The sequence below is a fragment of the Podarcis melisellensis genome (genome assembly GCF_964234715.1).
Source record: "Podarcis melisellensis genome assembly, chromosome: 15".
Classification (NCBI taxonomy): Eukaryota; Metazoa; Chordata; class Lepidosauria; order Squamata; family Lacertidae; genus Podarcis; species Podarcis melisellensis.
In genome coordinates this window covers 7,529,829-7,544,733 of record NC_138532.1, presented here as the reverse complement: position 1 = coordinate 7,544,733, position 14,905 = coordinate 7,529,829, and the positions used below count along the sequence as shown (strand labels likewise).

General features: G+C 48.6%; 1 protein-coding gene across 2 annotated transcripts; it reads left to right on the top strand.

Annotated features, from left to right (window-relative positions):
• Positions 1 to 433: 433 nt before the first annotated feature.
• DUSP26 (dual specificity phosphatase 26) lies at positions 434 to 14,432 on the top strand. Of its 2 annotated transcripts, none has more exons than XM_081891192.1 (4): positions 434 to 825; positions 9,185 to 9,456; positions 10,578 to 10,792; positions 13,804 to 14,432. In XM_081891192.1, exons 2-4 carry the CDS (start codon positions 9,278 to 9,280, stop codon positions 14,001 to 14,003), a joined length of 594 nt encoding a protein of 197 aa, XP_081747318.1. In that variant the 5' UTR covers positions 434 to 825; positions 9,185 to 9,277; the 3' UTR covers positions 14,004 to 14,432. The 2 variants fall into 2 exon arrangements, with proteins under 2 accessions (XP_081747318.1, XP_081747317.1); XM_081891191.1 differs by having other exon boundaries at positions 441 to 825; positions 9,180 to 9,456.
• Positions 14,433 to 14,905: the final 473 nt, after the last annotated feature.

Sequence of the window (14,905 nt, the reverse complement as noted above, 5' to 3'; positions counted from 1 at the left end):
CAGCACTCTGCACAGCCTCTTTGCCTTTTGACTGATGGGACTCATTCTTCCTGAGAAAACCGTGCATGGGATAATAGCATTGCTGTGAGTGTGCTTTCCGAAGCAGAGCGAGCAGCTCATGTTTTTATGCACATTTGCACTCTCCCGTGTTTTCTCCAAGTAGCCCCCAACTGGGGTATGGATTTTGTTCTGTCTCTAACATGCAAATGAGGACTAGCTCTCATAACTATTATGTGTGGGGGGGGGGTTATGTATTTCCCTTTTCTTACTGTGAAATGTTTTTCTCCCAGCTTGGATTGGATGAAAAATGTGGCACAGCAGCCCGGACCTAGCTTAACAATGGCTTTGCCGGCTTCATTTGCCCTGTGGGGTTATTGGCTGGCTGTCCCTTCTCCCAACAATGGCCTTGCATTCATTTGCATGAACTAACATATTAATCACAGCGAAGGGTCTGCGCCGGGCTTTCGCATGGTAGCACAGGTGTGCTCCTGTGTTGCCGTGCAGACTGAAGCGAGCGAGCGAGCGAACGTGTGGTGCATCTGTGGCGTGTGTTTGCACGTGCCTGCTCTCTCTGACTGGCTGTCTCCTGAGCTGCTACTCTACTCTCTCTCACCCATTCACTGTCTAATAGGAAACAAATCTGCCCCTGGACATGCCAGGGCTTAAAATAGATGTTGAGACAGCAGCCTTTCCCCTTCTTCAGCAGCAACAGCGTCAGTAGCAGGAGCAGCAGAAGCAAGGAGAGGGAGAGCAGAGGAGATGGCCGACTAGATCTGAAGGAGAAGCCTTCTTTCCCAGCTGAGAAAAATCAGAGCCTTGACAAAGGTAAAGTAACTGGAGCCAGCTGGCTCTCTTGTTGTCTCTTTGTGGCACTTCCACGGCAGGACAGAGAGCCTGTGGCTTCCTTGGTCTTTCCCCCTTGCGCTGTGCCAGCAAGGAGACGATTCTGCCTATCCTCTCTCTGAGAAGCTGCCATTTAGAAGAAGCAGGCTATTCAATGCTTTGCATGTTTGTATGTGGCAGGGAACTGTGGCAGAACTTTGGCAGGATCGAGGCTTGGTGGAGTGGGAGGTCTCAGGCTGCATGCATGACCCTGTGATATTTACTCTCTGCTACCTAACTTATCATCCCAACAGTGCGGTGGAAGGAAAATGAGAGCCAGATTCATGCTGATGTGCATATAAGGGTAGGGTATCTATGGGTCACATAGTTCAGGGGATAGATCCTGGTCTCAAAGAAAATGTGCCTCCTTCCCAAACACTGCTGCCACGCAGAACTCGTTCTTGGAGCTCATGTCTTTCAAAACATATCAAAGCTCTTGAAGGGCTGCTTTTTGGCAAAAAAAAATTGCCGGGCTGAGAACCAGCGCAATTGGGCATGTGGATAATTTCGGAAGGACTGAGGGGGGGTAGATTTGAGGACTCTGCTTGGCTTTTAGGCTTAAACTGAATACCTTGAGCCAGAGCCGTCTTCTTCACACTCAGTCTCATTTTTCTGCCTCTGTAAAGTGGGAACAATTGTGGCCTCCCATTGGGAGGACAGATAAAATAAGGGCTCTCATGTATGAAACCCTGTGAAAAAGATTGATTACACGGAGAGAGTTGCGCAGCGTGGGAAGATGGCTTCTTATTTTGCTCATGTTATGAGGCTGGGAAGCAAGGCAGACAAAACAACAAGCAGGAGGCAATCTCTACTTTCCCCTCTGCTAGTGCTCCGGTGGGAGCATTAAAAGAGCAGTGCATCATGTGTAACATCGTGCAGGAAGAAAAGCCTCTCCCTCCCCACCCCACACATGTTTTCTGAACAGGGCTGGTCCATGGAGAGGAGTGGATCTGTTGCATCTGATCTCCAACCTCGAAGGGTGCCCCACCCAGTGCTTGATTCCCCTTAAGCTAAATGGGCCATCGGCTACCAATCCTTTAGAAACGCAGCTGCCTTGCTCCAAAAGCCACAGGCCCAAGATGAGCTGTTCCAGGAGGGCCGGGGAACCTGTGGCTCCCCAGATGTTGTTGGACTCCATTTCCCATCAGCCCCAGACAGCATGGCCACCGGTCAGGGATGAAGGGAGTTGCAGTCCAGCCATATCTGGAGGAATCTGGTTTTCCCACCTCTTAGTAGATGTGTTGGAAAAGCTTTATTTCCCTTCATAGGCTTGTAAAACCTTCCCCTGCTGGGTTAAAGCACTCAGGTTTCAGACTGGCTGCCACCCCCGAATGTAATACTTATTTTTGATGTAGCAATGAAGGGGGGGGTTCTGCTCCTGGACCTTCTCCTGAAGTCCCCCTCCTTGAACTGTCAGCTATCAGGGGCTCAAGCAGACTCCTCCACCCCCCATTTTGTTCACAATCCACAGGCCGCAGAGTCCTTATAAAAGCTGTTCTGCTTTCAATCGGTAAACAAGGGGAAGATAGAAAAACCACCGCCGTGTGTGAGGGCATCCCTGTTTCACTCCCAGTCCGATACGCAGGCACAGCTTGGGCCAAGTTCAGAAAGTACAGAGCAATATTCTAAACAATTTTATGCAACTCAAAAACAACCAATCATTTCTGGTGATTGTGTTAAGCGTGTGTGTGTATGTGCTCCCATTTCTGGACACAATGCAATATCCTCTGCATTACCCAGTTCAGATTTTTGGTATTATCGTCATTTTTGCCTGGCACCACACCCAGCAGCAAAGGCTCCAGAGAAAGCTGTCCTCTTGAAGCAAGTCAGCACCAAAGCGGATGTGACAGAGTGATGGAGCCTATGCTTTGAAATCAGACATTCCCAGCAGTTCTGAATGAAGACATGTAGCCACCTGAGCTGGCCCAGCAAATACCACCGTTTGCTTTTCTTTTTCCTCTTCCTCCTCATGCTCTGTACTTTGACTTTTGCCTCTGCTACAGCAAGGGCAGGTGAGTCAACAGGCTGTCACCTGTTCAGAAGGTGGGCAGTTCGAATCCCCGCGACGGAGTGAGCTCCCGTTGCTCGGTCCCTGCTCCTGCCAACCTAGCAGCTCAAAAGCACGAAGTGCAAGTACATAAATAGGTACCGCTCCGGCGGGAAGGTAAACAGCGTTTCCGTGTGCTGCTCTGGTTCGCCATAAGCGGCTTAGTCATGCTGGCCACATGGTCCGGAAGCTGTACGCCAGCTCCCTCGGCCTGTAAAGTGAGATGAGCGTCGCAACCCCAGAGTTGTCTAATGGTCATGGGTCCCTTTGCCTTTACGTTACAGCAAGGGCAGGTGAGTCAACAGGCTGTCATCCAACAATGACTCACTCAGAAGAAGGACCCTATATCAAGGAGTGAGGAATCTTAAGCCCAGGGACCCAGTGAGCCTTCCAAGAATCTCTCTCTGATCCTCAAAACTAACCCTTTTTTGCTATCCCAACTTCAGAACCTGAGAGTTTTTGCCAGGCTGGAATTTGTCCTTGAACTCTGGAATGACTCTTACTTTGAGGGATAGAGAGGGATTGTGTGGAAATCAGTCTCCTGTACAAAGGTCAATTTTACACCTGCTGCCCTGCCCACTTTGGCCTCTGGCGTCACCCAACACCGGCATGTCTACAGGGTCAAACTGAGACCTTGTATCAGGGCAAGAGGCTATTTTTCTGGGGCAAGGTGTAGATTCTTTCTGAAGTTCAAAGGGCGTTTATCACAATGGCAAAGCCATGGGTAGTCTCTCCAAGGCCACTTCCCCCCACAATGCCTTGCTCTGAGGAGTGACTCTTTCTCAGAGTAAGGCATGAGGAGCAACAGAGGAGATGTGGATGGGCAGTGGGCAGCCTAGAGAAGAGTTTGGATTTGATATCCCGCTTTATCACTACCCTAAAAAGTCTCAAAGCAGCTAACGTTCTCCTTTCCCTTCCTCCCCCACAACAAACACTGTGAGGTGAGTGAGGCTGAGAGACTTCAGAGAAGTGTGACTGGCCCAAGGTCACCCAGCAGCTTCATGTGGAGGAGCGGGGATGCGAACCCTGTTCACCAGATTACGAGTCCACTGCTCTTAACCACTACACCACCCTGGCTCCTCCTAGAGGGGGCACCACTGCACTGCTCCTCAAAGTCCTCTGCCTAAGATGTGTCTCAAATGGCCTAAACGAGAGGGCTAGATGTGGGCCTTAGGTTCAGTCCTGGCATCGCTCCACAGGATCAGACAACAGAGGGTGCGAAAGACCCTCTGCCTGGGATTCTGAAGAACTGCTGCCTGTCAGAATACCAGGGGTTAGCAAACTTTTTCAGCAGACCTTCTGGGGGTCCAGACTGTATTTTGGAAAAATAATATGAACGAATTCCTATGCCCCACAAATAACCCAGAGATGCATTTTAAATAAAAGGACACATTCTACTCATGTAAAAACATGCTGATTCCCAGACAGTCCGCGGGGTGGATTTAGAAGGTGATTGGGCCGGATCTGGCCCCCAGGCCTTAGTTTGCCTACCCATGGAGTACACAGCACTGGGCTTGGTTGAAAAATAATCTGACCCAGCAGAGGCCATTTTTAATATTCTGAAAGAACTTCCTAATAGCTGCAGCTGCAAAGCTCCCAGCCTCCCAGAATGGGTTTGGCACCTCCTATCTCCACTGCAAAAAAGTGGATTGTGCCGCACATTCCCCCAACCTGATTCTGACAGACAAGAGCTGTGAAGTGGCAGGCTGAACATATTCCAAAGTTCAGCAAGAGAGGGTCAGATAGATTGATACAACAGCAGCGTTTGGATAGGCATGTGATGAAGTGACCCCTGGACACAGTTGCTGAAATGAGAGGTGCCGGAGACCCCTAATGTCCAGCTTTTGTGGAGTCTGCCTGAGGTTACTCAGTGGTGAGAGAACAAAATTCTGCACCTTCTCCAGGGAGCACCAGCTCTTTAGGACAACTTCATACATGCTAAAGCTGCGTCTTCACTGGGCATTTGCCACTGAATAGTCACACTTGGTGAACTCACTTTTTACAGGGCATGTGCATGAAATCATGGGCAAGGTTTTGCATGTTTCTCATGTTTTGCCTGTTCAACTTCTGTTTGTTTTCCAGAGCTCAGAAAAGCTGCCTTTTTTTAGCTCCATGGAATAGCTGCACAATTTCTGCAGGCGTCCGTGGACTATTGTGTTGCTATTCTGACCACCTATGGCCTGCATAGATTACTCTAGCCATTTCCTAAGAGCAACTCTGGCATTTTAACTCTGAGTTTTCCAAACAGCATTGCTTTTATATCTAATCCCTCCAAGCCGCCGGGCCTTAAATTGCATTGGGAAAGATAACGATTAGGGTGTATTTAGCCCTGTTTCAATGCACAGTAGTCCTAATGAAAATCCCCCTCACCCACAAACCTTTGGGACTGGAGAAAGGGAGGCTGCCCACTTGGCAGGACATGTTACTAGTCGCTATTCCACTTCTAGCTGAAAGCAACACAGCAACAATTGGGTGTTGCTAAATTATCCACAGCTGGAAAGCACCCTAAGACACTGGGAAAAGATTCCCAACTGTGGCCCTGGTGCGTTTTGGTTCAGATTATACCCCCGGTGTCACTATGCAGAAGCAGAGCAATTCAACTCAGCAGTTTTGAGAGCCAGGGAAGTGAGCTTCAGGTTATATAGGAAGGTGTCTTGGGGACCAGATCAAACTCTTTGTCCATCTAGGCCACTGCTGCCTACTCCAACTGGCAGCAGCTCCCTGGGGTCCCAGGCATGGAGGGGAGCTTCCCATCCACCTAAGTGGTCCTTTCAGTTGGAGATGCTGGAAATTAAAACAAGGACATTCTGTATGCAAAAGTCGTATTCTTTCTACTGCATGGCAGTTCCTCCCCAAAGAGAGCAGAAATGGGGTGCCTTTTCCTCCTTGGGTTCCTTAAAAACTTTCTGCCCTCCTAGTGGAAAATCAGAGCTCCCCTAAATACCACAAGAGGATCCAAGTGCGTGTGGAGCTGGGTGAATAATTTGTCTTTTCCCTTGTCTTGTAACGGGGTCAGTGCCAGGGTGGAGATATCTTGATTTTTGTTTTTCTTCTCCTCCAGCTCCTGGCTGTCCTGTACAAAGCTCCTGGCACCTGCCAGCCTCTCTCATTACTATTCTAGCCTTGGCAGCCTCTGAGCTGGCAGAGTTGTGCTGGCCAAACATCCTTTTGAAGGAAGGCAGCAGCTGAGCTCATCCCGATCCCAACTGGTCAGGAGATGCCAGCTCAAAAGCTGAGGAAAACGCCAACCAGCGTTTATTTCTCCTCTGCACATGTGAATTCATTAAAAGTCATGTAAAATGATTGAATGCCCATTATCGAACACTAAAGTGGCAGTTGGGTTTCTTCGCTTGTCTATATGAACAAGAAAGCAGGTTTCAAATTGTCCAAGTACGCGGGCAATCCAATGTAGCGTCAGGCCCCATCTGCACTACACATTTAAAGCAGGATCATACCACTTTAAACAGCTTCCCCCAAAGAATCCTGGGAGTTGTAGTTTGTTAAGGGTGCTGAGTACTAGGAGACTACTATTCCCTTCACAGAGCTACAGTACCCAGAGTTTTTGGAGATGTAGGATTGATTGTTAAACCACTCAGGCAATTGTGGTTCTGTGAGAGGAACAAGGGTCTCCTAACAATTCCCAACCAAAATCCCTTACCAAACTACAACTCCCAGGATTCTTTGCGGGAAACCATGGCAGTTTTAAGCGTCTGTGTTGCTGCTTTCAATGCCTGGCACTGATGGGGCCTGAAACAGAAAAGGCCAGGCAGGAGCAAGCAGACAGAGTTAATAAATGCCAAACTCACCGGGTTCCTGGAGCTCAGGCTATTGAGCCCTCAAACTAGTACTGTTTCAAGGGCAACACAGCTGCCAAGCCCAATTTGTCCTTTCGAGGTCATCCGAAACAACATGTTATCCAAGTGTCCTGTTTACCACAGACCTATTTTCCTATTCCTGTCCCTATTTTATTCCGCCTTTCTTTCTTTTCTTTTGCAAAAGGCCTTGTAAAATATGTCAGAGAATGCTTATTATGCCTATACCACACTGGAAGCTAGACAAGAATGCTGTGGCTGGACTGCTCACAGGAGCAAGTCACTGGCAATATCCTATGTCTCTTTGCCTGTACTGGTTAGGGTTAGTTTGCTACCAGCCCAAGCTCAAGGTTTTTGTGTTCATTCTCAACAACTTGGGCTCCACGTACCATAAGGCACCTACCGTATTTTTTGCTCTATAAGACACACTTTTCCCCTCCTAAAAAGTAAGGGGAAATGTGTGCGCATCTTATGGAGCGAATGCAGGCTGCTCAGCTATCCCAGAAGCCAGAACAGCTAGAGAGAGTGCTGTGCAGTGCTCCCTTTAGCTGTTGTTCTAGCTTCGCACGAAGCCTCCGCAAGGCATGGGAAGCCTTCATCCCCGTGCCCTGCGGAGGCTTCGTGGGGCTATCTGTGGATTTTGTGGGAGGTGGGGGAAGGGACAGAGTAGGCGGCAAAAGCCAGGGATAGGCGCGCTCCCATTAAAGAGCTGTGCGGAATGTGTGTGCGGCTCTTGGGGGAAAGCCTGCAAGCGCCACACTCCACGCAGCTGATGAAAGGGAGCGCTGAGCAGAGCCTGGGATGCATACAGGCTCTGCTCAGCGCTCCCTTTAAATAATATTTTTTTCCTTGCATTCCCCCTCTAAAAACTAGGTGCGCCTTATGGTCGGGTGCATCTTATGGAGCGAAAAATACGGTAATTCCTTACGCTTGATCACTGAGAGCTTCTGATGGGGCACTTTTTGCAGTCTCTCCAGTGCCCCAAGGCTGAAGGCTCAGCCAAACTTTTGCTTGTCCCACCTCTTTAACAGTCTTTCAAACCCTCCAAGAAGCCATCCCAGCTTCTGATTTATAATAATAATTTATTATTTATACCCCGCCCATCTGGCTGGGCTTCCGCAGCCACTCTGGGCAGCTTCCAACAAAATATTAAAATACAGTAATGCCTCAAACATTAAAAGCTTCCCTAAACAGGGCTCCCTTCAGATGTCTTCTAAAAGTCTGGTAGTTATTGTTCTCTTTGACATCTGGTGGGAGGGCGTTCCACAGGGCAGGTGCCACTACCGAGAACGCCCTCTGCCTGGTTCACTGTAACTTGTCTTCTCATAGCGAGGGAACCGCCAGAAGGCCCTTGGCGCTGGACCTCAGTGTCCTAGTAGAACGATGGGGGTGGAGGTGCTCCTTCAGATATTGATTTGATCCTGGAATGTCCTAGAGCCCTCCCACCCTAAAGCTGAGAAACCACTAGCTCTGCTTTGTGGAGAAGGGAAGAGGACTATAGGACCCTGTCTGAGCCCCCATGCTTCCTCCCCAAAGCCCACTGCCTCCCTTACCCAGCTTTGGGGAGGCAGCATGAAGGCTGCAGTGGTGGGTGTCAAATATTGATGGGGGCCACCAAATAAAGCATTGAGGGCCACATGTTTGGAAAGCCCTGATTTATCCCCACCTACAGTAGAGGGCAGCCTACTAATATAAGCATTGCTTATATTTTGTTGTGTTTTTTTTTTTTACTTCTTTTTATTCATTTTCTATAACCAAACCACAAAAAAGAAAAACAAAAATAAACAACACACACCAAAGAAAAAAGAAAACATCAACCAAAACAAAACACATGAGCAAACCGGAAGACAAACATTAATTAACAACAAATAACGGTTGACTTCCCTCCATCTCGGTTTCGGGTTATGTAAATATTAAATCCATGCTGCAGTTTTTCATTTTATATCGTCTACACATCGCAAGGGTTATATTAAACCTACTGTGATTTTTATATCTCTAGAATTTGTTTCCATATATGTTATGAATTTGGTCCAATCGTCAATAAGCTTGTACCTTTTAGCTGTCTGATGTTCTGCGTCATTTTTGCCAAATCCATATATTCAAATAATTTAATTTGCCAATCTTTAACGGTCGAGATATTTGGGGTTTTCCAATTTTGTGCTAACAGAATCCTGGCAGCTACAGTATACAGTATATACAGCATTGCTTATATTTTGAATTGCATATGGGAAAAACACCATCATCTTTCCAGTGCTTAAGGCCTCTACCAGTCTTAATCCAGCCCTGGTTTACCCACTGCTGTCAGTGCTCTAGCCCCATCAAGGACTCCTTGCTTTAGCTGTTTCCATTTTTAACAGGATCCGGAAGGAGGGACACCGAGTGCAGACGATCCCCAGGCTGGATGTGGCTCTGCTAATACTACCTGTGCTTTCTTCCAGTTTAGAAACCGACCGTGGGTGGTGGTCGCAGCAGAAACACTGCCCCGCCCCAGCCCCCTCAAGAGGCCCGGGATGCAAGGGGGGGCTTGGCGGCACCAATGGCCTTCTTGTCCCGGTTCTCCCGGAACGGATCCAGGGCTCCCAGCCGGCGGATTCACGATGACACCGTCAGCCACCCCATCCTCAGCGTCTTCGAGTTGGAGAGGCTGCTCTACACAGGGAAGACAGCCTGCAACCATGCCGACGAAGTGTGGCCAGGACTCTACCTGGGAGATCAGTACGTACCAGCCCAGATGTCACTGTGGGGTGGGAACGGTGGTGGGGAGGAAGTCCTGTGATCTACAGCTGCTAAGGAACTGGAGGGCATGCATGACATTGCCTACTAACAGGGACTGGGCAGAGGAGGAATGGTGGAGACCACCTTCCCATCCTGACCCCTCTAGGGAGGAGGAAGAAGAAGACAGTACAGTGGTACCTTGGTTGCGAACAGGATCCGTTCCAGAGGCACGTTCGCAACATGAAAGGAATGCAACCCACAGTGGCGCATCTACGCACATGCAGGTTGCGATTCACCGCTTTTGCGCATGCGCGTTACGTCATGTGGCGCGTCTGCGCATGCGCAAACCTGGAAGTAACCCTTTCTGGTACTTCCGGGTCGCTGCAGGATGCAACCTGAAAAAACTTGACATGAAGCAAACGTAACAAGAGGTATGACTGCATAGATTTACAACAGGGGTTTGAGGGAGGTCATAGCTCAGAGGCAGATGAGGGGGAAACTTGGGAAATAATGGTAGAGGAGGAGGCAGGACCAGAATGGCAGTTGGCTGGCACGAAAGCCTTCCAGACCCTCCATCTGCCAGAAGCTAGCAAGCCTTAAAAGTAGGAGAGCAAAGAGCTCCAAGACAGAAAGCAATGTAGCAGCACCCGTAGAAGTGACGAATGAGGAAGTGGGAGAGACGAGGGGTTGGAGATTCACTTGGGAGAACGTCATTATCCAGGAGGCTGGGTTCTATAATAATAATTATATATTATATAGAACTTCAAACATTAAAAACTTCCCTAAACAGGGCTGCCTTCAGATGTCTTCTATAGCCTCTCTCTGTAATTTTGAAATAAAAAAGGATGGTAAGGAACTTTTCCTTGTCTTTATACTTTCCTGGACAACCGGCCGGTGGCTGCTGACAGCCTCCTGACACCTACAGAGGGACAAATCTCCATTTCTCTCTGTTTCTCATGTTTCCCATCCTGAAGTTCGTCCCACCCCTTTTCTGTATCCATTTGAGTTTTCTGTTTAAAAGCCTGCATGAGCAACCTTGCTCCTTTATGTGCACACCAGCCAGCTGCACTGAGAGGATTGCTTAACAAGCTTCCCTGCTCCATCTTCTTCTCCCCATGTAGAGATATAGCTGCCAACCGCCGGGAGCTGGCACGCCTGAACATCACCCACATCCTCAATGCCTCACACAGCAAGTGGCGGGGAGGGGCCGATTACTATGAAGGCACTGGCATCTGCTACCTGGGCATCGAGGCCCATGACTCGCCCACTTTCGACATGAGCCCCTACTTTGATCCTGCTGCTGACTTCATCCACAAGGCGCTGAGCAGGACTGGAGGTGAGTCCATGGCGGTCGGTGCCTTGATGGCCCAACTTTTTGCAGAACTGAACAGCTCTCCCTACCATTGGTGAGAGTTTCACGTTGGGAGGACAACACTCTGGATGGAAGTAGGAGTGGTGCCTGTGAGCACATTGTCATGGGATTGGTGTGCTGAGATTCTTCCACATGTGTGGTGGACCTGTAAAAGGGCAAAGGAGTATTGGGAAATAATTCATAATGAATCGAAAAAAATGTTTAAAAGTACTTTTCCCCAAACAAATCAGAGTCCTTTTCGTTGGGGATAATTCAGATGGAAATTCCCATGTGTCAAAAAAGGTTATTTATGTATGCCACTACTGCGGCCCATTCATTACCCCCAAAATGGAAAGCGAGTGAGGTCCCATCTAAAGAAGATTGGCAACTTGAACTGATGGACTATGTGCAGCTTGCGGCCCAAACATATAGAATAAGAGAACAAGAAGAACATACGTTTAAAGAAGCTTGGAAAATGTTTATTGAATATATGGGGGGAAATACAGTGGTACCTCGGGTTACATACGCTTCAGGTTACAGACGCTTCAGGTTACAGACTCTGCTAACCCAGAAATAGTCCCTCAGGTTAAGAACTTTGCTTCAGGACGAGAACAGAAATCGTGCTCCGGCGGTGTGGCAGCAGCAGGAGGCCCCATTAGCTAAAGTGGTGCTTCAGGTTAAGACCAGTTTCAGGTTAAGTACGGACCTCCGGAACGAATTAAGTACTTAACCTGAGGTACCACTGTAGTGTACTCTTGAAAACGTTGGCAGCACTAAGATAAATTCAACAGTGTAAATAAGTTTTGATGGATGTAATAATGGAATACTGAATGGTTTAGTTTATGTAAAATATGCAGGGATTTATTATGATATGAAAAAATGAACCATGGAAAGAGAAGAAAGGAAGTCATTGACATTTTTAGGTTGTTTAAATGAATATTTTAAATTGTAAAACAGAAAATTTAATAAAAATTATACACATACAAAAAGAGATTCTTTCCCATGGTGAGAGATTAACTGTTACACCCAGACCATATTCATAGCATATATTTAAAGCGCATGGCTTCCCCCGACCCCCACCCAAGAATCCTGAGAACTGTAGTTTGTTGCAGGTGCTTGAAATGGCAGCTCTGTGCATGGAATCGGGGTCCCCTAAAAACTCAGTTCCCAAGAATCTTGGGGGAGAAGCCAAGATCGCTGGGTAATCTTGAGCCAATCACTACCTTTCAGTTTGCTCTACTTTGCAGGCTTGCTGTGAGGAGCAAGTAGAAAGGGAGGACTGTGTGTGCTGCCTTGAGCATCTTGGAGGAAAAGCTGAACACAAAAGTACAAAGTCTGTGAGCCAGTGCACACTTACCTGAAAATAAACCCTGCTGAACATTGCAGGATTTATCTCTGAATATCTATGCATAGCAAGCATAAAGCGATGCGAGTGGCGCTGTGGGTTAAACCACAGAGCCTAGGGCTTGCCGATCAGAAGGTCGACGGTTCAAATCCCCACGACGGGGTGAGCTCCCGTTGCTCGATCCCTGCTCCTGCCAACCTAGCAGTTTGAAAGCACGTCAAAGTGCAAGTAGATAAATAGGTACCACTCCGGCGGGAAGGTAAACGGCGTTTCCGTGCGCTGCTCTGGTTTGCCAGAAGCGGCTTAGTCATGCTGGCCACATGACCTGGAAGCTGTACACGGGCTCCCTCGACCAATAAAGCGAGATGAGCACTGCAACCCCAGAGTTCGCCATGACTGGACCTAATGGTCAGGGGTCCCTTTAGCTTTACCTTTATGCATAGCGTAGGGGAGACATTTTTTTTAGGGAGTGCGACCAGGCGCCCCCACAACAGGCTCCCTCATTGGAACTTGGCTCCAGTGTGCAAGGAAGCTGCAGAGACAGCTTCCTTGTGCAGCGGCTCAATGCCACCAGCCACAGCCCCAGCCCTGGATCAAGCCTGACCTGGGGGCAGAGAGAGGCTGCGACACACAAGGAAGATGTCAAGTATCTTCATCATGCCTGGCTGCAGTACTGCCATACCGCTGGCACATCATATATTTGCTTTTGATGTGTCTAAACTGCCCATCACCTGATGGATTCCAGGGCAGTGTACAGCAAGGAAAAGATGCATCTTTGTGCACCAGTAAAATTGAGGACTTGTCTACACTTCTGCTCGTCCTGTGTCTAGAATGCATGGGCACAAGCAATTTTCCACTTGATCCACACAGTGTGGTCATTGTCCTGTGGAAATTGGGGACCTTTTTCAGGCAAACAGCCACAATCCCTCCTGGGAAACTTTCCAAGGGCCATCTGCCAATGGTGGGTGGGGCCAGCTGCAAAAGTAGGTGGAGCAACCATGCAAATTTTACCTTTGTGTGATAGCCTACTTTCTACACACACACACACACACACACACACACACACACCTCTTTATTCTCCATCCAGGGATGCAAGAGGCATGATCAGAGTTCAAGGATACATTCCGACCAAGTGAAAAGACTCAAGGGGAGTGAAAAATAGGACATGAGGGCCAGATAGTAATGCCTGGAAAGCTACATGTGGCTCCCATTCTTGAGGTCCCTCACTCCTGTGTCCCGAACCAAATGAGGATGGAAAGATAAGGTTGTGCTGGGGGAGGGAATCTCTCTGGAGTTATTTAAATTGGTGGCATTCTGGAAGAGATCTTTGGTGAGGTGCACACCCTCTCTAACCTTACAGGCCATAAATGCCTCAGCTGCCATTTGATATTCAATGGTGCACTTTAGCTACTCTCAGATAATGGTTTTAATGCGGTTGGGAGCTCTTCAGATTGCAACCTGCATTACTTCAGTTTATTCTGAATGTGTTTAGTCATCCCTACTGTGTTTGGAAGGCAGGGAGCCTCCTGCTCCTTCTGTTGCGTAGGGCACTGGACCTCTGCTCCCAAGTCCAACCCTGATGGCAATACTGTCAACACTTACTTTGCATATCTACATCTAGCACATCAATATCTCCCCTTTCTTCCTGCAGGAAGGATCCTTGTTCACTGTGCCGTGGGGGTGAGCAGATCAGCCACTTTGGTCCTCGCCTACCTCATGATTTACCATCGCTTAACCTTGGTGGAGGCCATAAAGACCGTCAAGGACCACCGAGGCATCATCCCCAACCGGGGGTTCCTACGTCAGTTGGCTGCCCTGGACAACTCCCTCAGGTTGAAACAGAGGCCATGAGTGGAAGGGCCAGAGGAGAAAACAATGTTGGAGCCAGTCCTGAGGCATTTCCAGGCCATAATTTGGGCTCTGGTGTCCCTGAACTTCCACAGTTCCCGCCCTGCAGAAGCCCAAGGCCTACAAGGCCTCTAATTTCTAAAGTGAGCTTCAGGTGTCAGCCAGAGGTGAGCTGGCTCAGGTTTCCGAGAGGCAGAGAGTTCCCCAACCCCTCTCTCCATTTCTCCTTCCTTTGGGAAGCCATAAAATGAGGCTCTTCTTGATATCAAGTCTCAACCTCAGACCAGGGGAGCCTTCAGCTATCTAAATCCCCTCGGAGTCCTGTGTGGTGTGGCCTGTCGCTCCCCATATTTGCTTTTAGCCTTTGTTAAAGTGCTTGGGTAGTTCCCTAATATATTTTAGCTGTGAGAATAAAGTCCTGCAGAGACTAAATGCATCAGAACATTTTTTTCCACCCAACCGTGATCTGCAATTATGGGGCAAGGGAAGAATTGGGTTGGTTACTGCTAGAGAGCCATGCTGCTGCTGTCTGGGGTGGGGCGAGGAGTAGTCCCAGATCAGCAACTGCCCAAGGGTCCCAGGAACTTAGAAGGGCCTTTCACTGGCATAACCCAGCTGCACCCCAATTCATCACCCTCTCTACCAAGCCCACAGGTGCTTTCTAGTTGCAGGTGCTGCTGCTTTTGAATGGGAGCCAAAATCAGCTCCCTTCCAGAATGGCTGCCCACCATTTTAAGTTACCCAAAATGTAATGCCCTGGACCACAGATTTGTAAAATGTATTGATTTCACAGCTCTGAGTTGATCAGTAATTCTGTTGCAGCCACTGCAAGCAGGGCTGGGCCCTCCGTGGTTCAAGGAAGGTTGCTGGGCACGGTCAGGACCATGCGAAGGGGCTGTCTAAAG